Source organism: Euphorbia lathyris, chromosome 9, assembly GCF_963576675.1.
Source record: "Euphorbia lathyris chromosome 9, ddEupLath1.1, whole genome shotgun sequence".
Taxonomy (NCBI): Eukaryota; Viridiplantae; Streptophyta; class Magnoliopsida; order Malpighiales; family Euphorbiaceae; genus Euphorbia; species Euphorbia lathyris.
Genome location: NC_088918.1, coordinates 15499387 through 15525202, shown reverse-complemented (window position 1 = coordinate 15525202; position 25816 = coordinate 15499387). Strand labels below are relative to the sequence as shown.

At 36.1% G+C, this 25816-nt stretch overlaps 2 protein-coding genes across 3 annotated transcripts; both read right to left on the bottom strand.

Moving 5' to 3' along the window:
• Nucleotides 1–3087: 3087 nt before the first annotated feature.
• Nucleotides 3088–6969, bottom strand: LOC136207149 (rhodanese-like domain-containing protein 6). 2 transcript variants are annotated; one of them, XM_065998435.1, is made up of 9 exons: nucleotides 6713–6969; nucleotides 6465–6626; nucleotides 6280–6385; nucleotides 5193–5391; nucleotides 4977–5058; nucleotides 4790–4872; nucleotides 4504–4636; nucleotides 4134–4296; nucleotides 3088–3986 (listed from the first exon to the last, which is right to left on the bottom strand). In XM_065998435.1, exons 1-9 carry the CDS (start codon nucleotides 6893–6895, stop codon nucleotides 3238–3240), a joined length of 1860 nt encoding a protein of 619 aa, XP_065854507.1. In that variant the 5' UTR covers nucleotides 6896–6969; the 3' UTR covers nucleotides 3088–3237. The 2 variants fall into 2 exon arrangements, with proteins under 2 accessions (XP_065854507.1, XP_065854508.1); XM_065998436.1 differs by having other exon boundaries at nucleotides 5193–5379.
• A 1242-nt stretch (nucleotides 6970–8211) lies between these two features.
• LOC136205932 (importin subunit alpha-4) lies at nucleotides 8212–12753 on the bottom strand. Its single transcript, XM_065996793.1, has 10 exons — nucleotides 12234–12753; nucleotides 11564–11660; nucleotides 11371–11462; nucleotides 11146–11277; nucleotides 10632–10817; nucleotides 10337–10500; nucleotides 10057–10135; nucleotides 9654–9782; nucleotides 9339–9466; nucleotides 8212–8944 (listed from the first exon to the last, which is right to left on the bottom strand). The coding sequence occupies exons 1-10, from the start codon at nucleotides 12453–12455 to the stop codon at nucleotides 8569–8571; spliced, it is 1605 nt and encodes a 534-aa protein (XP_065852865.1). The 5' UTR covers nucleotides 12456–12753; the 3' UTR covers nucleotides 8212–8568.
• Between the last annotated feature and the right edge of the window lie 13063 nt (nucleotides 12754–25816).

The window sequence follows — 25816 nt, the reverse complement described above, 5'->3', positions numbered from 1 at the left end:
TCTCTATTTTTCCAACGGTAACAACAATAAATAATAAGTAAACCAACCATCCACTGGGTTTGGTTGTATTGTTCAGGATGAGTTGGGCCGTTTTGTTGCGGCTAAAAATGGATCCTTGCAGAATTATCAAGATGCATCGTTCATTGAAGCGCTGTCGGTCCGTGAAGCTCTTAGTTGGATCAAAGACCGCGGATGGAATGATGTAATCATTGAATCAGATTCTTTGATCGTGGTTCAGTCTATGGCCCGCCCGTTAGAGGTTTCATCTCCTTTTAACGTCTTAGCCAATGATTGTCATTTTTTTTTGAACGAGTCTTCTAATTGCTCTATTCGTTTTGTCTGTCGCTCTGCAAACTCTGTTGCTCATTTGTTAGCTAGAAGTAGTATTTTACCTTTACATCGGGTTGAGTGGTTTTCTGTACCCCCTGATTTTATTTGTAATATGCTTCTTCTAGATTCTTAATATATGCTTATTTGGTTGTCAAAAAAAAAAATTAAGTAAACCAATCAGATCGTAAATTTTTAAATTTTAATAATTCTAAAGATTAAAAGTATCTGATTTTTTATTTTTTTATATACACATTAAGCCATCGTTAATGGTTTTGTTAAAATTAATTTTTGTATTAGTTTTATTTATATATTAGTTTAGGAGTGAAATTTTACATTCAATTAATTTAAATAGTATTGTTTAAAGTGAGAAACATAAAATCATTTTTTATGAATTTTTTATTTTTCATTCAATTTCTTTAATCATTTGGCATATATAATTTAGAAAAAATATATATTTATTATCTTTTAAAAATAAAAGGATAATTTAGACAAAATAAAAATAAATAAAAAGATGATTCTTGAACTTTTAAGATTTTAAAAAATAAGTTTTTTATTTTTAATTTTCACATGCATTAAAAATTAAAGATTATAAATAAATTGATCACTTTGTAGCACAAAAGTAAGTTAAATGCGGAATATGTTGCATCTTAAAAAAAAAAGTAAAACGACAAAGGTGGGCTATGTGGTTTTAACTTCTATAGTTGAGCAAGTAAAAACTTTCTTTCTAATCTATTTTGTGAATTATGCAATACATCTTCTGCATTTAACTTACTTTTTTTACAACCGAGTGATCAATTGATTACATTTTACACATGCTCATAGGGCTAATTGAAAATTTTATGCAAGATGAAGGGACTATGAGAACACTGTAAAAGTTCAGAGGGTCAATCAAACGTTTTGGACAAATTCACGATAAATGATTTATTAGGCTTAAATAATATGTTTTCAAGTTTGTATATATCGATGCATAGCATTAGTAGAAGACTGAGGAAGAAAATCTGATGTCCCAATTTCAGTGTCTCCTTCCATATCCCTCTCACAAAAAATGGTCTCATATTTATTAAGAGGGACATGAAAGGAGACACTAAAATTGGGACATCAGATTTTCTGCAAACACTGGTAATCAATAATGAAATAACATTATTGAAATGTTGTTTAAAATCATTTCATGAAAATACATTATTGCTCTTGCACTTAAAATCATAAGATAATCTAACAAAAGATAGTGTGACAGTATCTAAATGTTGTTTAATGTCCTTAACATTTTCAATTATATTTAGCATTCATGTACAAAACAGTGCAATTTTAAATTAAACTTTTACTAGACGGTACAATTTCAAATTTCATTAACATAATATGAATTCAACAACAGAGAATGTTCAATTCCAAACCTTATTGGTGGCCAGTATGTTGGAGATTTGAAGGTAGTCGGAATATAAAATTTCATATAAAAAAACCCTCACTTTTTGTTAACGAGACTTGAAATTACATCGCCTAATAAATGTTAAGTTTAATATTGCATTATTTTGTTGCGAAGGCTAAAATTGTTTTCCCTCAATCACCAGAGGAATATAAGTTGTACATTGTCCTTATAAAATATAGGGTAATTTCATTACCATGCTTGGTTGAGACATTTTAAACAAATCGATGAAATGTAATTACCTAATAGTTATGTTTGCTTAGTTAAATGCAATCATAAAATTTTATTTCACAATTAAAAGGAAAATGTGAAAACATGAAAAAAAATTGATAAAAAAAAAAAAAAAAATGTTAAAAATGTTAGAGAGAATAATGAAAATAAGAATTACCAATTTCATTTCAACTATATGAAATATTTTTTAGCTTGTTAATAATAGTTATACTCACGGTAGATGTAAATATTTGTTTGAATATCAATCGACTATTAAAATATTTATGATTTCTTAGTTAAATGTAAAGAATGTGGTTAATTTGGTATTTGTCTACTTTTACGGCTTCTATAAAAAAATGTTCAATTTCCAAAGGTGTTAACAACTCTGTTATGGCTTATTGATCGTTAGAGAGTCTATATATATATATATATATATATAATGTTTATTGATGTAAAGAGTGTTAGTTATTAATTTGATTTTTGTTTATGTTTTCATTGGATTGGATTGCATCTTAATCTGTTGCTAGTTCCATATTTTATTGTGTTTTCGTTATTCGTGTTTTCACATTTTTCCATTTTTTGTGTTTTCATTTTTTACGTTTTTGTTTTTCCGTTTTTCTAGTTTTTTGTTTTACCGTTTAATATGAATCATGGATAATATGTATTAATAATAAAAATATAAAACTAATCATAATAGGGATTCATGTCTATTTTTTTTTTATGCAATACCATTACATGAATTTGCAAAAAAAAAAAAAAAAGTAATGTATTTGTAATTCCATTGCAATAAAAAACAATATGATTAGTCTAAATATGATAATGAACCTCTGTTGTAATAAACATTCCATTACAACACTCGTTACAGCATACCAAACAAGGCCATAGTATTTTGTTAAATTCATAAAACAACAACAAACTTTTTTTTTTGTTTTTGAACTATTTTCGAAAAATTATAATACCATTTCGTAAAGTATAAGGTTTTAATTTAGTAAATAAGTAATTATTTTTTATTTCTTTTAGTTATATAAAAATATTTCATTGTAATTCTACCGAACACTAATTATTAACCAACTAATAACAACCAACTAACAACAAATAAACACCGTAAAATGGCAAAAAAAAAAAGCTAAAAAGGGAGAATCAAACGGCACATAATTTCAATAAGAATTCATGAAAATTCAAAAGAAAGAAAGAAAGGCGTCAGCCCAGTGCCGGAAGGTCAAGGAAGTTGGTGACCTGATGACAGGGGAGCCCGCGACCGAAGCCCCGGAATCAAATCAAATAAAACGTTGAAGAAAGCCTCTAATTTGATCAATATAAGGAACTCGAGTAGGAATAATGTGGCCAAAGTCATGCTCAATAATGACAGAGGAACCCTCTTCAAACAAGCAAGCCAAGTCTCTGCTAGCTTCGTTTGCAATCTGCCTATCCTTTCCCAAACAACTCCCGAATATATGAAGCGAAGGGCAGTTGATCGAGCCGCGCTCTATCTCCTCCATCCGCTGAGAAAATCCCGAACACAATATTGCGAATCTGAAATCGATTTCATTCTTCAACCTCTCTTTCAGTGCACAAACTGAAGCTGTCACTGCAGCTCCTTGTGAAAATCCTAGAATCCCGTCGAATGGCCCTTGTTGATGGAATACCGTCTTTAGGTATACTAATGATTCATCAAACCCCTCGGTTTGATGCTGATACTGTAGGGGATCGAATGGACTGTCGGCTACTTTCCAGTCTGTTTCGCTCCTCCCTTGGGCGTCACGGGCAATTAACCACGCAAATTTCCTGTTGCATCTTTCTTTTGGAGGAATGTCTTGTATTGGTAACGATGCTGCATTTTCGGGCTTTGGTTCTGCGAAACAAGGCTGGTAAATGAAAGGTAATTCATGGGGCGCATCGACAAAGACGAGCTCAGCAATGCTTTTAAGCTTCTTCGCCAGTGATCCTGTTCTTCCTTTGAAACCTGAAGCGTTTTGCCTAAAGCCGTGCAAGCATAAGATCCTTAGTTTTCTTGGGGGGTTAGCACCTGTATTATTCAATAAATACGGATGATATTAAGGGCAAGACGGATGACTGTGTAAAGCGAAAAGAACGAACAGAGATCCGTTTATAAATATCAAAGGAAAGAATGCATTAAGGGCAATTATCCTCATGATGCGGATACAGACCTTACCCTGGCCTTGAAGCATCTGACACGAGAGCACATCATTGGAGGAAATGCATTTAAGCTCATTTCCGGGCATTGTTTCTGAAATACCATTCTCACTTGCAGGAGCAGAGCCTACAATCTTACCATGTTTCTGACATAATTCGCATACAAATGCAGCTTCCTTCTTCTGTTCATTCAAAACATTGATTTACAAAGAAGAACGGACAAGTGGAAAAGGAACCAAATAAAAATTATTTAGAAACATATGCATAGGGGGAAGATAAAAGCCGAGAAATCTTACAATTGTTACGTTGGTTTAACGTAGCTACCGTCTATTCTTAAATCTTTAGATGGTCAAATTCAACTATTCGCAACTCTAAGGACGGTAACGTACCTGACAACTAGGACAGACCAAAACAAGCATTCTACAATAAGAGCATCTGCAGCGCGAAGAATAGTCATCGAAGGACATGCCACAGAGAAGGCAGTTACCCAAAACGTTAGGATCTGAGCTCCCAACAGATATCCTACAGTCCCAACCGAGAAAAATTAAGAGGTTGCAAAGAATGCCATACCGTCATTAACTACAAAGCACAGGGAATTTCAAATGCTAGAGTAGTATATATCTCGTATTAAATTAAATCATAACATAATGTAGATAAGCAGAAAACTAATCATACCGATGATCAAACACAAAATTCTTTCCTTTGAAAAAGCCGCCATCAGGGAATTGTTCCAAATACCGCTGTATTCCACCATATAACTGCAATGGATCCCATTACCAAGTACGATATTACTATCAACTTAACGAATGTTCCTTGAACCGACATTGTTAATACTAAACAACACCGAACCTAAGAAGGTTACCTGAAAAACATTTTCAAATCCAGAACCTTTCGATCTAATATAGGCTGATGCCATTTCACATCTGATTCCTCCAGTGCAATACCTATAGAACATTGCACAACCACAGATAAATTGTTGGAGCAAATAATCAATCACACACACTTTTAATCAATTCAATGTTTTAAATAGTAGAAAAAGGCAACGGTAACACATAGGAAACAGAAAGTGATGACTCACATAAGCACGTTTTTGCCTCGCAATCGTTCAGTATTATCATCTATCCAGGAAGATAGGTCACTATACTGCCTGATTTCAGGATCCAAAGTTTCCACATTAGGCATATCAAACTTCCCAATTCTTGTCTCATACAAGTTTCTTGCATCCAATAGAACAAGTTCTCCATTAGCAATTGCATTTTCTTGATCTACACATTGGCCTACAATCCCGTTAACCATAGAAAAAATTACATTTTGCAAATTCTTTCACCACAAAAAGAAAAAAAAAAGAAAAAAACAAGGCTGAATACATTCAGGCTCTTGAATTTGGCCCAAAAAAAATTTGATTAGTCCACTGAACTTTAAGGATGCCTCATTAACCTCCTCAACTTAGCTTAATGTGACTAGGACCGTAAATGAGCTGAGCCGCTCGATAAAAGCTCAACCAAGTTCGGCTCCATTTATAAATGAGTTGAGCTTGAGCACGGTGAAACTCGGCTTAAAAGCTCGCAAGCAGGTTCATGAACAAGCTCGATTATAATGTGCATGAACATGGTCGTGAGCAAGTTTGGTTCAATTACTTTTCTAATAATAGTATTTCAATAAAACGGAAAATGTAAAATTACTTAACTTTGTGTGAAACTTTAGTTTTATAGGTTTCAAAACTATATAGTTTTTGGTTAAAGAAATTTCAAATGAACATAATTAATAAGTTGTTCATGAGCAATTTTCATGAACATGATTAACGAGATCTCGCGAGCAAAGTTGGTGAACAAATAAACAAGCAACTTTATAGCAGCTCACGAACAAAATATTGAGCTCGAGCTAGTCAATTTTCAAACGAGTGCTCGTCTCAACCCGATTACAGCCCTAAATGCGACATGATAAATCCCCTTTATTGCGAGGTAGGGGCATAAGAGTAGATTTGAGCAAGTTAAAGTGTGTATATCAGTAAGTCATTTTAAGTAAGTGTAGGGGTCAATCGGTACCCTTAAGAAGTATAATGAGACATCTCCAAAGTTCATCAAGTTCAGAGCCCCTAATGTATTCAGCCAAAACACAATAACAAGAACAGTAAGAAACTCATAAAAAGAAAAAGAACTACTTACGAGCTCTCTGTAGAACAGAATGGAACTCAACAGCAGAGAGATGTTTTCCAGCACTAGAAACATCTGGTGGATTCAAGAGAGGAAACGGGCTAAAAGTAACCAATTCCTGCAAACAACAACTATAATAAGAAATCCATACATTTCCCCCAAACTAAACAACTGTAGAGTTAAAGAACAGATTCAACCTTTACAATGCGAATGGAGAGAGAAGTGAAACCGGACTCTTGAGCAACCTTATCATCCAAAGGATAATGAGAAGACGCAAGCTTAAAATCCGTCCCTCCAAACAAACTAATCAATTGCACCGCCGCAATATGCTTCTCCAAGGAAGACAGAATACCACCAACCTAGAGCAATGGGGGAGAAAGAATGAAATCAACTGTAAACAGAATATAAGAAATGAGGTAGGAGAAGGAGAAGTTAGAGTAGATACAGTGACATTGACGCCATTGGGGGAGAGACGGACGCGGCCGAGGAGGGAGAGGGAGGTGCAATTGGACTGGTAGAAGGAAAGGAGAGAAGTGAGATCAGGAATTAGAGCGTATTTGTAATAGAGAAGGACGCCGTATTCATCGTTGTTTTGGTGGTGGTGTTGCTGATCTTGGTCGGTAGCCATTGTTGAGAACAGAAAGCAACACAAAGTTGCAAAAAATTCCCCCTTTCAAAAATGCCCTAACCTTCTATCAAATTGTTTCTATTTCTAATCTATTGGCTATTTTTCCTTCCAATTTTTAAAAATGTTTGAATTTGCCTAATTATATATTATTTTATGACATTAACCTCCCTATCTTATAACAATCAATCACATTTGATCTAATTTAGATAAAAATTGATCGTATGTCTGATAAATATTTTGGATTTGGTGATAATTATTCGCAATATAACTGCATTCCACCAATGTGCTTAGTTACCTAAATTTCTTATATAAAGTTTTTCACCCGAAAATCAATTGTTTCTCCGCTTCTACAATTTTGAAGAACATCAGTACTTCTCCACCCGATTAACTATTATCTCACAAAGGATTTAATAGGTCTCGTTACATACGTGTTAATTTCTGTCTAGATTAGACCAAATATGATTGATGGTTATATACTAGAGGTAAACGCAAACATTTTTTATAGCTTAGAGATCAATAATACTTTAATTCTGCTTATATGTGTGTTTGTCCTTTGTCTCTGATAACACGATATCAACTCAATATAATTTTATTGAATTATCATTCCTATTAAATAGTCGATGAATCATGTACATTAACATGTTAAATTTTAAGTTATAGGATTGATATTCTAACTCGAAAATGATATTTTTATTATATTATATTTTTCACATTAATTAATAAAGATAATAAAAATTACAAATTTATCATCGAATACGACTCCCATCTCTCATATTTTTACATAGAAATAGTAAAATAACATATAACTTATAACCATATTACACAAACCCAAACATTTTTTTTTAATCAAAGAATGAACAAATGAATTAATGAGCCGTCAATCGGCAAGAATGTAACAAACTCGAAGAGATAAAACTCGATAACGAGTTAAAGAATAAAAGACAAGTATTAAAACGAGCTGACTTTGCAATTGCATTAGCCACCTCATTAGTTTGTCGATAAATCCACTTGACTGAGTACGAGTCATTTACGTCTAGTATTTCATTGCACCTCGAGATGATATCGCCAAACTCTGATGCATCACAAGTCTGGAATTATATTCTCTTATATTTTAGAAATGAAATTATATTCTCTTATATTTTAGCCATTAACATAATACGAAATCAACACTAACCCGGTTGAATTTACACGATTATGATAGAAAAACAAAAATAGATTGAATTAGGACTAATTCCTTGATAATTAATACGAAAATTGTCTCATTTACACAAATTGCCAATCATACTTTACTTTTCTATAAAGGAGGCTTTAGAAGATAAAATCATGGACAATTCTCCAATAATCATTCACAACACCCACCAACCGGATACATAAGCACCTCATTTTCTGAGAATTCACAATAACAATCAAGACCAATGGCAATACCCAAATTTTTCCTATGAAATATAGGAAAATAATAAACAAAACTTAGGAAACCTGCAAGCTGAAGCCATTTTTGACACTTTTAACAAATTCCACAAATGAATGAGAAAAAAAAAAGCCTACATGCCAGAACAAAAACCCTGACCCTTAGTAGAAAGGAGAGCATGTAGTTTTCAAATTCCAAGCCATAACCTAGAAAATCTAACCAAAAAACCAAAAAAGGAGAAAACCACCACCTTATATCCACCACTTCAACCAAATTTGAATCCACCTGGAGGAGCATTTGGCTGATTCGATCCAAAGGCGAAAACTTGCTGATTTCCATCTGCGTCTTGAACGTTCTGTTCGTCTTGTTCTTCAGCCCAGTATCTTTCCAAGATCTTCACGGCCTTCTCGTAAATTTCATTGTTGTCATGTGTTTGCAAGTTCTCAACTTTGTCCAATCCATCACACTCATCGATCATGTGTGCATACAGATTGATTCCGTTGTTCATTCCCAATTCCTTGTCAGACTCGCCAACTTTCAGAATGTTCTCAAGGCCCTCGAGGCAAACAGTTACTATTCTGGGGTCTGGACATATTAGAAGGTCGCAGAGAGGTTTGATGCAACCTTGGCTTACTAGAAATCTGCAATGAAGTTAGATTCGAAGAATGTAAGATTTGATGTAGGTGTTCATAGTTCGGCCTAAGCTGCCAAACTTGGTGTTCAAATCTTGATAGCAAATAGACCAAATAACTTGAGGCTAATTTGGAAAACAACTTCATGATTGCTTTTAACCGTTTTCATCACCATATTGATGCAAAATAGGCGACTCGAAGAACAGGAAAAGCAAGGATTTTCTCGTAAAAGAACTTGTGCCAAGATCCTATTTGCGGATTCATAACACATTACTCGATGCATTAATAACAATTGGATATATGAAATTTAACCAGTTAGAAATTGGGAAAGGATGCCTGAAAGATTCGACACACGCAATATGACTCGTCAAAAAAAGCAACTAAAGAAAAGACAAAGACGTACTGAATCTGTTCATGTGATCCTCCAGAGGTAGCATTTGAGATAGCCCATGCAGCCTCCTTCTTAATGTCAAACTCCGCGTGTTGGAGGAGGTGTACAAGAGGAAGGATGATATTGGCCTCAATAACAGCCTGTTTTGCAACAATATAACAGAAGTTATAAGAGTCTCTTCTACTTAAAAAAGGGCATCTTTCAAAAAGTTGAGACCAAGCATTTTCTCAAATACACGATAAAAGGTACCGGATAAGCATATTTTCAACACGTAAAAGGACACAAAGTACATACTTGAATGTATAGTTATGAATTACATTTTTGTACCTGTATTTGAGCTCTATTTCCAGCTGTGATATTTGAGATTGTCCAACAAGCTTCTTTCTTAATACTTTTTTTGTGATTTTGTGTGAGGAGTTGATAAAGGCATGGAAGAGCTTGGTTTTCAATTATGAACTGAAAATACACATTAAATGAATTAATCAACTGCGATGTAAAGGGAAGAAAACACAAACATCCGCTAAAAGATATGCAAAGGTCTACATTTACCGCATAAATATGTTACTAATCTAATTGTCACAAATGATATTACAATAAAGATTCCTTTTAACAAAAAAAAAAAAGTTGGGTGAAAAAGAGGCATTCTCAAACTCCTTCATAGATGTGTTATACGAAGTTTGAAATGTCAATAAAATCTTATCAGATGTGCATATGGAGCTATCGGATATACCTGAGTCTGACCATCATCACCTGTGACAATATTTCCCACTGTTCGAAGGGCAGGTATCAAAACTGTGGGAGATGGATGACTGGCAAAAGTGAATAACTTTTAAGTTAGTACACCTACTTAGACAATTGTAACGACTACACCAAATGTGCATGCAATAGGTAGAGGAAAAAGTGGTTCATGTAATTCCAGAAATGAAACAGTCTGCTAAAGACGGTCTAAAGTGCAAGAAATGAGCACAAATGTAAATAAAATGAAATTAAAAGTATATGTAAGAGCCTACAGTAGAAGCTCCACTAGTCGTTGACAGACACCAGCCTCAATCACAGCTTGAATTTTGTCATTTGGACCATCTGAAAGATAAGAGAGAGCCCAGCAAGCATCTGTCAAGACTTCTTCATCATTCAAGTGGATTAGTTGCCTTAAAACAGGCAATGCAGGCTTTACCTGACGCAAGCCACAAGAAAATGTTAAAACACAATCAGATTCTAAGGTGCCATTTAAAATATTAATATAAAATACTATTATCTTCAAAGGCATTCCTCAAGTGAATGAAAGATTTGAAACTATTCTCCAACCTGATCAAATGGTGTAGGTGGCTTGCCACGACAAAAATTGGATAATGTCCAGGTAGCATTACGTAGCATAGATAGCTTTGAGTGTTCATTTAACTGAGCTAGTAAAGGCATCAGAGCACCATTGCCAAGAACAAGATCCCTGCAACTTGGGGAGTCACCAGCAACATTGCCCAAAGCCCATACAGCCTTATCAACAAACCATCAGGTTCAGATTAAAAATATATTAGATGCCTCAATCAGAATCAGAAGTTCTCAACAGAAGATATCTGAACACAGATACAGATTAACAGCGAAAATGGAAAAATATAAGATCTTAATTTTTTCTAAAAAATAAAGGGGGAAAAGATAATGTAAGAAAGTAAAGCACTTGAGGGCTAACATTATTTTATGAAGATGCATGCCTCATCTGATGCGATGTCAAGCTACCGACATAAGATACTCATGTTTTGATAAAAAATGGATTTTAGAAATCTAACTATAAAAGCAGTAAGGAAATAAAGAGTGAAATACCAACCTGCTCCCTGACATCGTCACTTGCAGATCCAAGAAGCTGTACAAACATAGGAACTGCACCCTGCTCGATAACAACTCGTGTATGTTCTGATGTCCCAGATGCAACATTAGTTAAAGCCCATGCAGCCTCAAACTGCATGTAGGCAATATCAATTCTCATATAAGAATATAATCCTCAACCAAATTCATTCACCAGAAAAAAGAGCTTAATTCAAGCAATCCATACTTGCAACTGAGGCAGATCATGCCTTCCAAGGAACTCCACAAACCGTGGTACAACGCCTGCTTTAATTACTTCGTCAATTGGAGGACTCCGTTCTGCAAAAAATTCCAGCAAAGATTAAAACAAATGTCTATTTCAAACGGGTATACTTGTGCAACCCCAAAGAATTGTTTGAGAGTATAAATAACATAAATACCAATAGATAATAGCTTTCTAAATTGAGTAGTTGCTTCCAACTGTGAAGCAGGATCATCAGACCACACTCCTTGAACCATAACAGGAATACTCTCCAACTGGTAAAAAACAATGTAAACAAAGCAGAGATCAATTCTCTATAATTTAATGTAGCACAACAAAACAAAATGAAATTCAAATGATAAAATTAAGAATAATGATCTTCAGTTATTGCAATAAATGACACTCAATTCTGATCAAAATCTTTATCCTTGCATATGAGATAGCTTTATAATCCGATCAATCAAAAAATAATTCACCTAGAAAGATACCGTAAAGGAAATTCAAACACAAGCACATGACCCAGAATTGAAATCCCAGAATCTAGATGAGACAGCGAAGCAAAATTGTAAACATTTCCCACATTAAACACTCCATCAAGGTAAATCCCTTCTCTAATTGATCTCTCGTATCCAATTTAAAAGAAGCTCAAACACAAATTGAAAGAGAGAGAAAATCCCAATTAGTATTTGATAAATTGAATCCAGTTCCGATTCAAATAATAATGAAAATTTCTACTCCCACCATATACACATTCTCTCGGCAATCAAGGAAAAACCATATTTAGCAATTAAGCATGCCAAAAGGGAGATCCACAAAATTAAAGAAAAAAAATAGCTAATAAAGAGTACCCGCTTCTCGATGGCGGCAGCATTTTGAGAAGCATCAAGCAGATGCTGAGACTGATGAAGCAAAAGACCTTCTCTACGCTTCTTCAACAGATTATCTTCTCGCTTATTCTTTCTGATCTCCACCAGATTGTCCTCTCTCCTCCTCCTAGCTTCGTCGGCATCCACACCCGTCTTGTACGCTTTCTTTCTGACCTCTGTTCTGGTGCTGGGTCTCAACGACATTTTGTTGAATTGTGTGTTTGGGTGCAGCAGTAGGTGTAATCCGCTTTGTGTTCGACGAAATGACAGAGAGAGAGAGAGATGGAAGATTCTACAATTTTGGGGTGCAGATGTTCATTGGATCGTCCGGGTGTTTTGAGTTGGACGATGTTTTCTGAAATCAGAAGACAGAGTGGGCGTGTTGGTTGGGTTTTGACAGAGTGGTTCCATTTTTTCTTCTCCTTTTTACATAAATTTACAAATCAATTTCATAAAGTTTAGAGAAAAGGGACCTGATGCTCATAGTCTTTTGATGTGAGCTTCTCGTCTTTTAATTTCACATATTCTCGTCGATTATAATCTATATATATATATATATAATATAAAACAGTAACGATGGAACTGATGTGTTACTTCCTCTTTTTTACTGATAAAAAATATAATATAATATATAATATATTAGTTTTTATTTTATTATTATATTTATCTATAAAAATATTATTTAAAATAAATGTGAAAATCAAATAATAATATTTAATTTATATAACACATTTATGTCATTAATTGTAATTATTAGATTGTATTTTTATTAATATTTATATATTAAGATGAATCCGTGCATCGCACGGGCCAAAAACTAGTTATAATTATACATCTCACGAATATAAACTCATTATGTGACATTAAAGAAATATGTATCGGTATTCCGGGAAAGAGAATATGTGGTGTCTCCATAACCAAACTAGACAACACGATCTCTATTAGAGACTTCGATTCATAAAGTCTTAAAGAACCAGTTAAGGATCCATCTGTTACCGCAATCACGTTCGATCTCCAAATCCCGGGACTAGTAAGCTTGAAGAATATCAGGCCCCGCATGTTCACCTATCAACATGTGACACGTATCACATTCTACTCCTCGACCCTTAACCATCTTTTATAGTCTGATCGCAGTATAAATAGAGTAAGTTCAGCTCAATGGGCACTACGTCATTCATTTTTGTTAAGCTTACATTACAATTTTGATTTACTGTTGTGTTCATCCTCGAATCCCACCTCTGACTTAGGCATCGGAACAGGTTAGATGGACAGCGGTCCCCCCGTTGACCATGTTTCCGTCCAATTGCATGTCTCTAAGTGGACTTTCAGGATTCAATCACATCAAATTAGTGCAGTGAGCTTGGAGAAAACAGTAGCAATAGCTCGTTTAAATAGTTCCATCCAATTTCCTTCCTCCAATGCACTCCCTACCTCCGGATTTCAGATTGCGGCAGAAGAAAAATCAGGAAGACGGTTTCAAGTTGATCGTGGTTTGGCTCTGGATATGGTGGAGGACACTGAGGCCCTAGACGCCCAACAACAAAAGCTCTTACGCGCCATCTCCCGACGACTTCAGATTGTGGCAGAAGAAAAATTACGAAGACAGTTTCAGGTTGATCGTGGTCTGGCTCTAGATGTGGCGGAGGACACTGAGGCCCTAGACGCCCAACAACAAAAGCTCTTAGGCGCCATCTCCCGACGACTGGTAGAAAACCTAGGATATGTCCACGACGTCAACATCATGCGATAAGAGCATGCCATCCAAATGGCTGAAGTTAAAGAAAAGTTGAAGATTGTAGAAGAGACTCTCAAATACATGAATAAACCTAAGAGTACCAATTGTTCAACCGAACATTATACTACTGAAGCTTCCATCATCAACGTGACGGATCCCCAAGGGATCGGGTACATGATTCAGGTGCTTAGTCGAGGGGAAAAGAAGACTCCCCAGTAAGACGTTGTATACCCTGAACTCCCCATGCAAAGAGAGTAAAGAATGCCAATGACATGTCCCTCAAAAGATCAACCTGGTGAGAGAAGAGAAGCGTCCCTCCCCGAATAGGAGGACCCTAGATGTACAAGAACCCGACACAGATCCGTTGAGTCTCGATCTGTCAGCCAGGAAAAAGTAGTCGAGCCTAGGTCTCGGGATGGATGGCCATCCAAAGAAATGAACCTCTCGATAAAAGGTGAGGATTCTGAGGCCAAGTTTGAGGCAATCCAAAAATAATTGGATAAACTTAAAAGCACAATCGCCAAGGCAGGGATCGATTCAAAGCATTCTGGCATACCGGAGGTAGAAATATCACTGTGCCAAAAGATCATGACTAAGCCCATACCCCGATGGTTAAAATACATGTTGTTAAAAGAGTATGCCGGGATAACAGACCCTACTACTCACATTAAGAACTTCAGGTGGGCATGGTAATAGACGATGTGATGTGCCACCTATCCCCTACTAAACTAAAGGGCGCTGCCTCCTACTGGTATGAGTCCATCAGAACCGAAACAATCATCAGTTTCAAGCAGCTGTCAAGACTCTTCATCGACCATTTCGTAACATCCATCCCCGAGAGCAAAACCATGTAGGATCTCACCTACCTGGTCGAACATGAAAAATAAATCATTAAGGACTACGTGGAGAGATTCCAACAAAAAGACATCCAGGTCAATGTACTGAATGTGGAAGGAACAGACAACATCATGCAAGTCAACTGCCATAACAAAGAGTTATTTTGAGAGCTAACCACTAACACGCCCCAAACCTTCAAGGACTTGATGACTCGGGCAAAAGATTTATGCAGATGGAATCAGAAAGCACAACGCTTCCCAAAGGCAATACTTTCTCATCCTAAAAAACGATAAATTATACCTGAGGGGCATCTGATATCATGTGAATATAAACTCACCAAAGAACCCCGAATGAGCACCTAGGGAAAAGGAACATGTGGCGTCTCTATAACCAAACTAGACAATATGACTCCGTATTAGAGACCTTAACTCGGAAAGTCTCAAAAGACGCAGTCAATGATCTATCTGTTACAATAACTACGTCTGATCCCGTGAATCTTGGGCCTAGTATACTTGAGGAATATCAAACTCTAATATCTGGATGCACGTTCACGTATCCACGAGTGACATATATTTATTATTATAGAGCTGGATTAAAAGTAAAAGTGAACAAAATTGACCGACAATTGAACCAAAATTTTAAATTTTTGATTATTTCGTTTGGTTTCATTTGATTTTAAAGTTGGAATAATTTGATTATCGTTTTGGTTATTCTAAAAAATAGATATTATTGAACCGAATTATTTATATAATATCAATAAAGTTTTATATGTATATATAATATTTTTTCTCATTTTTTATAATTTTACTTAACTAATATATTTATTACTAGTATTACTATTAGTTTGTTTCATATTCTTCATATTTATTATTATGTATTTTTTATTTTTACTTTATTATAATAAATTCGCTAGTAATCGAAATGAACTGATAAAATTTGGTTCGATTATATTCAATTATTGCATTTGTTCGGTTCGCTTTAATTTTGAGAAAGATTTTAGTTTGATTAACCGATAATTTAGTTGGTTGCTAACCGATATCACCCATAGTTAAAATGTTATTTCAAGATAAAAAAAAATATATAGTGATAGATTAAGGGGAACATGGGATTGAACATCCACTCGTGAAAATTGTGTAGGAGGCTTTAACGTTTTTACGAAAACATTAAAAAATTGTCTCTTTAGTTCTTACACTTAAAGTAATCTATTGATCTTTTAAACTTGTTAGTTTTTTTATAATTTATCCGATTTCCCGATTCGAGACTCGTTATGCACCCTTTAAGTGGATTCTCTCCCAATTAAAGCTTTCTGCGTATGCTAAGACTCGAACTCGAAATCTATCTTAAGCGACTTGGGACACTTAACCACTTAAACTAACCTTAATTGGTATTTTTAACCTTTATTTAAATTAACATATTAATCCATTTACATATGATTCAACTTATCCAAATCTAAAGGATAATACTAGTGGTCTCTGTAGTAAATAAGGGATCAATAACCTAGTGATAGAGTCTCTGACTTCTCTCTAAAAGTTTATCTTTTCAAGTGAGTTTCTTACACCTTTCTGTGTTTTCTCATCTGATTTTTTTTTCAGTCTTCTCCTCCTTTTTTTTTCTTTTATCCCTCATCTTCTTTGATATGCACCTTTTTAGTTCAAATGAGGAGTTTTATAAGGAGTTCAACTTCAATAGCTCAAGCAAGAGGGAACCTTATTCGTGAGAAGCAACTCATCTTTTGCTAGATCGGGAGGAATCTTGGAAGGCATAGATCGTGAGAAGGGGAAGGAGAAAGATAATCACTTCAGTAGTAATCTCTTCATCATAATCATCAGTAGGCTTGCTTTTATTTTTCAAATTTAGTACCTCCGTACAACCATTGTTGGTTCGTGCGTGTTCTTTAAGTCTGTTTCTCGGATCTTCTTTGATGACCGACTACTGAAGTCCAGATTGTTCAAGAAGTTTCGGATAGGCTCAAGCATCTAGATTTGGATGACATTCATGTTCTTACATATTCCTATTTTGGTGTTCATGTTTTTTTATTACATCTTTTATGTAATCTTATCTTTTATGTTGAATTTGTTGTTGGAATCTTATATGATGTGTTTAGATCTTAGTTAGCTATGTTTCGATACTGTAAGTATCTTTTTTTCTTCAGTCATCGAACCCGGTAGCCCTTCCTTGTGTTGGGGTACCCAGCTCTCATCTTAAATGTCTTTTATAAGTGATTAATCATCCCCTTTGATCATTGGTGTAACTCTCTTTATTATTTATCGAACTGATTTCTTTTACTGTGAAAAAAAAACATTTCCATATCTTACACTTTAGTTTATTATAAAACTTAAAGAGTTACTCATATCATTATAAAATACTAAATTCGATCAATCAAAGAGTCATATAAGAGTATTATTTTACTATTTTGTACGTGAAAATTAAATTCAGTCTTTTGTGATAATTATAAAATCAAATTTATATCTTATTCTTTATAAATATATAAGGATATTTAATGAAAAAAAAGTTGAAATACAATAAAAAAAATTAAAATATTGTTTAGAAGTCAAGTAAAGAACAAATAACAAAGTGGCAACGGCTATGATCCAAATCCCATTGTACCAATTTTGATCATTTTTCAACAAAATTGAATTTTTGTAATCTTCTTAATATGGTGAAAATTTCCCTCCAACTCCAAAAAAAAAAAAAAAAAAAAAAAATCAAATTAATTATACGTATTATTATAAAGCTATTGTCTCATTGGTTGATCAATGAATAATGATTCACTACATTGGCACTTACCTTAGTGACTTACCCCCATACCATTACAACCCTGCATGATTCAATATTGGTATATAAAATGAAAATGTTTACATTATAAGGATAAAATCAATTTTTACAAAACTATCATTTTCCCTTACCAGTCTTGATCACATACACCTTAATAAATACGTAGAATTTGCTCATTCACCATTAGATCTAGACTTATTAGAATCCTAAGGTGGAGATTCAAAGCATCATGAGGCTTAGATTTAATAAGCATATATCTAACGGTGAATGGGCAAATTCACTTGCTCATTAAAGTGCATGTGAACATTCATGTCCCCTTATAAGGATAAATTTTTTTACGGAATACCTGAGTTTGTAAACCGTACAAAACATAAAGTCCCTGCTTACAAACTCTTCAACAATTTAACTATTTTTTGCAAATCCGTCAAATTAGGGAGTTTATTTATTTATTTATTTTTGTACTTTTCACTTAATTTTATTATTTAAAATACTTATACTTTTACCTCTATCATAACATTGGGTAAATTACGCTCATGGCCACTAAATTTTACCCTAACTAATATTATAGCCACTATAATCCAAAACCTAACATAAAAATTCATCAACTTTACATTTTCTAATATTATGACCAATAAACTTTAATTAACTTCTTAAAATTCAATGATCTCAAATTAGAAAAATCCAAGAATTAAAATTGCTTTTAAAACCACATTTTTGTTCTCAAAATCACAATTTTCAGAGGTTTCTTTCGGGATTTGAACTCATGACTTCAAGGTTATGAGCCTTGCGAGCTACCAAACTGCTCTACCCCGCGTGATGGCGCGAAGAACTCGGAACTAATCTAGTGGACAAACAAGGCTTGAATGTGCCCCCTACCATATCTGTACAAATAGAATAGTGCATTTATACAGAATGGTAAAGGGACCCCTCGAGGATTGATGATCATAAAAATGACTAGAAAAATGGAGGAAAATTTGTAATCCTTACCAACTTGATCTTGTTGCTCCCAATAACAAACATGCATGAACCATTTCACGAAGTATGTGTCCAGATAGTCTAAAGTCTCGATAGTTAGCTCTCAGTCTTCCAGCCGAAAAACAACGTCGATGAAGACGTGTCGGTGCACCTCCTTTTTAATCAAACAACATCTACATGCACTCAAAACGAAAAAGTTAGTGAATTAGAGTTGTTTATAATATAATCAATTCTTGAAATTTTCTATTTGAAAGAATCAACTGTCATTTTGATGCGTTAATTGAAATTTAATGGTCATAATGTTAGAAAATGTAAAATTAAACAACTTTATATTATATTTTGAAGTTTAATGATCATACTGTTTAGTTGGGGGGAAAGGTTGAGTGGTCATGGTGTAATTTACCCTTACAACTTTTGTAAACATATTATTTTTCCTCATTTTCATGAAACAAATTAAAAGCACCACTTTAAAGTTTAAACATTATTCCCATTTTACAAAAGCTCAAAATTATGGTTTTTATTTTTTTGCTTTTTTTTGTTTTGGTAAGGTTTTCTTTACTTTACCTGAATAATAAAAGATCTAAAGAAAGCTTCTATTAAACTAACTTTTGATATTCAGATTTCCTAAAAAGGAAAAATAAAGCAAATTTTATATCTACCAACTCATTGAATGGAGGAAATTAAAAAATATTATTTTAATTATATTAAATATTTAAAATTTTAAAATTATTTCAAAATTCACATTTATTTCGTTTTCATGATAACTAAGGTCTTGTTTGATAAAGCACTTAATTACTTAAATTAAAATGTTAAGCACTTATTTAATTTAAAGCGTTTGATAACGGTTGTTTTTTTAACTGAAAACTGGGACGCGAGGGCAGGTCAGACATCCCAACGAGGTTGGCACTCCCGACACAGCCCCAGGGCCGGCTCAGGACCATTTGAGGCCCTAAGCGAGATATGAAATGTAGACCCTTATACATAAGTAAAATTATAGACATACATATATATATATATATATATATATATATATATATATATATATATATATATATAATATCCTCTCTTTTGAGATAGAAATACCTTAGAATTGAAAAAAAATGAAAAATATATATATTCATGTGACATAAAAAATTTAATATTTATCTAAAAGCTACTTGAGATGCAAAATCACTAATTAAATTTTACACCTCAAATTAAAATTTTAAACCTTTAGTGTCTCATTTTTAAAATAAAGTTAATCCATATCCTTGAGTAGTATATATAGCAACTTTTTATGTTGTTTAAAGTAAAAAAAAAAGACGTTGCAAGATTTTGATAAACGGTAAAATATGGATTTGTTAGATTGATATATAAAATATGGATTTGGACGGAAGACTAAATAAATTAATTTTTATGATGGGTCCTAATTCCATAATATATGATATATTATTATTCTTTTTCTAAATTATATCTATAACATATTAAACTAAAAATATACATAAAGCTTCCATTTTTTGGGGCCCTGGGCGGTGGCCTTGGTTGCCTTAAAGGCAAGCCGGCCCTGCACAGCCCTCAACCCGAATATTATTAAAAAAAAGGAAAAAAGAATACAAAGGGAGAAGAAAAACAAAAGAAATAAAAGGGAAAATAGAAACAAAGCTAGAGAGCACGGATGTGCGCTACATTACAAATATCATCAAAAACAAAACTCTGGCAAGTTTCCGGGGGTGTGTTCCACCATAAGCTAGAATTTACATGCTGACCAATGCTAGCAAGACGGTCCGCAGCTTGGTTTCCCTCCCTGAAAATGTGAGTGGCATTCCAGTGCATCCCGGATAGTTTTTGGAGACAGCTGCACCAATCCCTCTGTATTCTCCAGGGCACCACCCGGGATCGCTGCTTGAGAAGATTAACAACATATGTAGAGTCTGACTCAATCCATAGTCTTCCCCAATTCCTCTCCCAAGCTTCATTCACTACAACGATAATCGCCTGAAGCTCAGCGACATGAGCGTTTGCATTCTGCAGGGGCACCGCGAAGCAGCCAAGCACAAAGCCACGGTGATTCCTAAAAATACCTCCAGCCCCAGCACATCCATTCAATCCCAAGGCCCCATCAGTGTTGACTTTTAGCTAGCCAATCGGAGGGGGTATCCATCGTACAACGTTGTAGTTCAGTTCAGAGGGCGGGCGAGTCCGTAGAGCTCCAATCAATGAGCCTTCCTTAATTAGTAACATAAGATTGTAGCCTAGATTTTGGATTGAAGGGAGATCCTGCTCGAAAATTGCTCTGTTTCGGATGAACCAAATATACCAGATACAAGTAATAGCCGAGAAATACCATCTTCTTCTCGCATATTTTCTAACCTGAGCCCCTTTGATCTGATCGCAGAATGCACTGATGTTAAACAACGGACATCACACCTTGTTTGCCCCGCAGACTAGCCGCCAAAGGAACGCAGAGATACGACAGCTGAAAAAGAGGTGCTCTAAATCCTCACCCGCCTCCCTGCATAATTCGCACCTCTGGGCCAGGGCGATTCCACGGGACTGCAGTAGCTCCTGAACCGCCAACCTACTGTGTAGAAGCATCCAGCTTGTAAAGGCTCGCTTGGGAGGAATGTACTGATTCCATAGGAGCTTACTCCAACTTCTATCCTGTCCACGAAGGAGGCTCTCGTAGGTCTCGCTGACTGTTAAGACCCCGGAATCCGCAAGAAGCCAAACGTAATAGTCCTCATCCCCAAACCTTGCAATCTCTCAGATGTTATTCTGTATTTGGAGAGGAAGGAAGTCCATATTAGCCCAGCTTCCGTTTTCCCTGAACTGATGTAAAGGTTCATAAAGAGAGGCCTGCAATTTCCTTGGAATGCCCATTTGATCCGCTACAGACGGGATAATCCACCTGGTCGTCCAGAAGTTCAAGTAGGAATTTTCTCCAAACCACCAAATAGACTCGTTCTTGATAACGTTAAACATCGATTTCAGAGAAGACCAAATGGTGGAGCTCGTAATGAGTCTTTTCTCCAAACCTGAGATGTCTAAGAACCTTACTCTGAGCAAAGAAATGATGAAACCATTACCCTGCAGTAGATCCCAACAGAGCTTAGCCAACAGAGCCAAGTTGAACAGTTTAAGGTCTTTTATCCCTAAACCACCATGCTTAAGCTTCATGCAGCATATATCCCAAAATACAGTGATATACTTTCTTTTGTCTCTGTCACCAGTCCATAGGAAATTACGGATAGCCTTGTTAATCCGTGTAAGAAGATCACAGGGCCATTTATATACCAAGAACAAGTGCGCCAAGGCGCCCATCAAAGAAGATTTAATTAATGTAAGCCTGCCTGCCATAGAGAGTGACTGACCTTTCCATGAATTAAATCTGCCCAGGAACCTGTCGATGATCGACTGCAGGTAACGGGATTTGGGCGCCCCTTGAAATAGCGGAACTCCAAGGTAGTTGAAAGGAAGTGAACTAGTTCGAATTTCCAATAGATTAGCAAGCCGAATCTTCCGAGTAGCAGTAATGAAATTGCCAAAAAAAACATGTGATTTATCCAAATTAACAGCCTGACCAGACAAGGATTCATAGAGTCTGAAAAAGTCCCTGATACACTTCATGTTTCTTAGCGATGCATGCCAAAATATCATTATGTCATCAGCATAGAGGAGATGAGAAGGAAAGACAGTGTTATTGGTATACCTCATGGGTGTAAAACTGCCTTCATCCGCCAACTTGGAAATCCACCTACCTAGGAAATCCTCAGCAAGCCCAAAAAGGGTGGAAGAAAGCGGGTCTCCTTGTCTAACCCCACAAGAGCAACTGAAGAAGCCTTTGATACCACCTCCAATAGCAATAGAGATTCTAGCTGATCTTAGGATCTCAAGGATCCAGTTTCTAAATTTTAATGAAAAACCAAAAGAGTCCAGAACAGCTAACAAAAAATTTCAGTCCAAAGTGTCAAACGCCTTTCTGATGTCAATTTTCAGAGCCATGTTGCCTCCAAAGCATTTCTTTTTGAGAAGATTGACACCCTCCGAAGCCGTTGCTATACAATGATGGATGCTTCGACCAGGAATAAACCCAAATTGATTAGCAGATACAATTCTAAAAGCAATATGCGCAATTCTATCAAAAAGAATTCTGGAGATAATCTTATAATTGAAGTTCCCCATTGCAACCGGTCTGAATTGCTGAATCTCATTGGCACCTTCAATCTTGGGAATCAGTGAAATGATGCTAGAGTTCATGCCGGGGAGCATATAGCCAGACTCAAAAAAGCAGAGAACCTTCCTGCACACATTCGGACCCACAATGTCCCAAAAATGCTGATAAAAGATCCCTCCAAAACCATCTGGACCCGACGAGCTATCTCTATTCATACTGAACACCGCATTCTTGATCTCAGAATTCGTCGGAGGCCTGGTGAGATCCTCATTGTCTTGGTCAGTCACCTCACTTGGGATTACCAAGCTAATAGCTTCTTAATTAATATGCCTTAATTCCCCAGTGAAAAGCGATTCATAATACGAGACCACATGCTGTGCAATCGTACTCTCATCCGACACTATGCAATTATCAATCATGAGACTAGACAGTGAATTTTGCACCTTTTTAATCTTTGCAGATCTCTGAAAGAACTTGGAGTTGCGATCTCCAGTTGTAAGCCATTTCTCCCTGCTTTTGTCTCGGAGAAGCATCTTCTGTCTGAGTAGTTGGAGCTCGAGATCCCGCTTGGCTTCCTCTTCCTGAACCATATTAGCCTCATTCAATCCCTGCTCAGAGATGCTAAACTGAACCTCCTCCAGCCTCTTCATAGCAGCATTAATGTTACTTTCCACCCTTCCAAACACATCACGATTCCAGAGTCGGATCTTAGGCCGCAGGGTTTTAAGCTTATGGCATAGTAGCTGAGCCGGGGGTAGGGAAATAGAACAGGAAGACCAATGCTCAGAAACCAAGCGGTGCATCGATTCATGTGTTGTCCACATCGAGAGGAACCTGAACCTGCTAACACGAACAAATCCAGTTTTGCATGCAAGAAGGATAGGGCAGTGATCTGATTTATCACGAGGAAGAACTGAACACTGAATGCTATCCCAGCTGTCAATGAAGCCCTCATTAGCCAAGTCCCTGTCTAATTTACACTCAACATGGTCATCTCCTAACCTGCCATTCGACCAGGTGAAATAAAGACCAGAACTCTCCACTTCCGAGTATCCACCCATGTTGATGAATTCCCTAAATTCCCTACAGCTTCTTTGAGATGGAGATCTGCCTGTCTTCTCATGCGCCCCTCTAATCGCGTTGAAATCACCAATCACTAGCCTCCTTTCGCTCCCTTCCAAACCCAGTAGCGATTCCCAGAGCATACGACGCCTTATGGCACTGTTACTACCATAAACGAATGAGATATGATACTCCTGAGAGCCCAAACTGTAACCACAAGTGATGTGTTGTTCATGATTAAAGATGACTCTCAAACCGCTACTTAAACCAGTCTTACATAAGATCCAGATTGAGTTGCAATCATTTCTGAAGCATAGTTGTAGCCCAATAGACTGCCAGAAATGAATCGGGGTCCTATCGAAATCTACCATAGGCTCAGACAATCAAACCAAATCAGGGTGATTTGTTTTACATAAAAGCTTTAAAGTTCTTTGGGTACCCGAGTTTTGGATCCCCCTATAGTTCCAGTATAGACAAATCATGTGTAAGAGATAGACAAAAGATTCAGGCCCTTTAAACGGGAGCCAAGAGATTTGGCCTTGGACTTTTTCCTGGTGGTGATCTAGTAACTAGACTCAGCCGCATACTCCTTATTATCACAGGTATCTCTATTTTTGGTGCGTAGAATATGCATATCCCATTCACTAGTATCAGTAAAGAAGTTTACCTCGTCTTGTATACCAGGCCAGTTAGTCACCAGCTCTCCAGGTTCTATATCAGCTTTAGGATCATTAATCAAAGCATCCTCACCCTGCATCTCTTTCCGAGGTTCAGAGCCCAACTGCTCAGAATTATGCAGTATCATTTGCAATGAGTTAGCGATGATAACTCCTGTTTCGCGGGCAACACTTCCCTCTTGAACATGCTTCTCATTCCCTGCTTGCTCATTCACAATGACTACCGAGGGAGCTTTACGCCAAACTGTATCAACGCTAACCTATTTTTTCGCAGTGTTCAATTTGATAATACCAGGGTTTCTCCGACACTGAGCTGATGAATGTCCAATGGAGGAACATGTACTGCAAACGGAAGGGAGATTCTCATAATCCACAGAAATCCACTGTTTATGATTGACCGTGTCAATCCGAAGTTCAGACTGAATCTCACATGATAGGTCAATATCAACCAAAACTCTGGCGTAGTGTGCAAACTCACCATTAACTGTGTTCTGATCAAATCGGATTGGGACACCTATTGCTCTGGCAATGCTAGCAAGTATCCTGGGATCCCAGAATTCCCAAGGCAAATTATAGAAGTGAATCCATACCTGAGCCGATGTGTTCTTATACAGGTCCGGATTGAAACCCGGAGTCCAGGGTGAGAATCTGATAATTCCGGGCTTCAAAGCAATAGCCCCAATCCCCCAAATGTCTTGTAGGGCACATTCGTTCGGCATGATAATCTGATAAAACCCTTTCCCTAAAGAAATCAATTGCCAATCCAAATTACGTTTCCATACCTTATTCAATTTCTGTTTGAGGTCAGCGTGCCACCAAGGTTTATCCCCTTTATTCAGCGTAACCCGTCCAATCACAGAGTGCTGAACCGATTTGATTCTTTCCTCGTATAGATCCTGCTGGATCCGAATTGCACGAAAACTACCTTCATCGGAGAAAATAGGATGAGAAGGTGCCAGAATCGCTGTGGATGCAATTGAGCCTTTGACCGCATCAGCAAAGGACGACAGGGTCGAGGAAGGAGCTCCTTTCTTACTTTCGGATACCAAATCAATCTTAGAGAATTTCGCGAATGCTGAATGATCAAAGAGGTGGGCAATGGCAAACGGTGAGGCGCCGGCCGCCGGAGAAGAAGAGGATGTTGGTCCCTTGTAAGGTTGCAAATATAGTTCCAAGGGGGGGTTAGGAACTATTTTACCTTTTTAAAATAATTTGGGCAGATTTCTTTTCTTTAAGAAAAGTTTATAAAACAGCGGCACTTAACACTCAGCAAGACACTGGCTTAGTCAACTAGTGACTAAGACAGCTTCGTTGCTTAGGTCAGGAAATAGCACTTAGAGTCTATTCCTGA

Bases quoted from the DNA above. Each gene is read 5' to 3' on its own strand.
- LOC136205932 (XM_065996793.1), bottom strand. From the start codon at position 12,455: ATGTCGTTGAGACCCAGCACCAGAACAGAGGTCAGAAAGAAAGCGTAC. The intron at 11,661-12,233 runs GTACTCTTTATT...GTTTTTTACCAG, and splicing joins CTGCCGCCATCGAGAAGCGG to TTGGAGAGTATTCCTGTTAT. The intron at 9,783-10,056 runs GTATATCCGATA...GTGTATTTTCAG, and splicing joins GTGATGATGGTCAGACTCAG to TTCATAATTGAAAACCAAGC.
- LOC136207149 (XM_065998435.1), bottom strand. From the start codon at position 6,895: ATGGCTACCGACCAAGATCAGCAACACCACCACCAAAACAACGATGAA. The intron at 4,873-4,976 runs GTAACCTTCTTA...GATCCATTGCAG, and splicing joins GATTTGAAAATGTTTTTCAG to TTATATGGTGGAATACAGCG. The intron at 3,987-4,133 runs GTAAGGTCTGTA...TGAATAATACAG, and splicing joins TCAGATGCTTCAAGGCCAGG to GTGCTAACCCCCCAAGAAAA.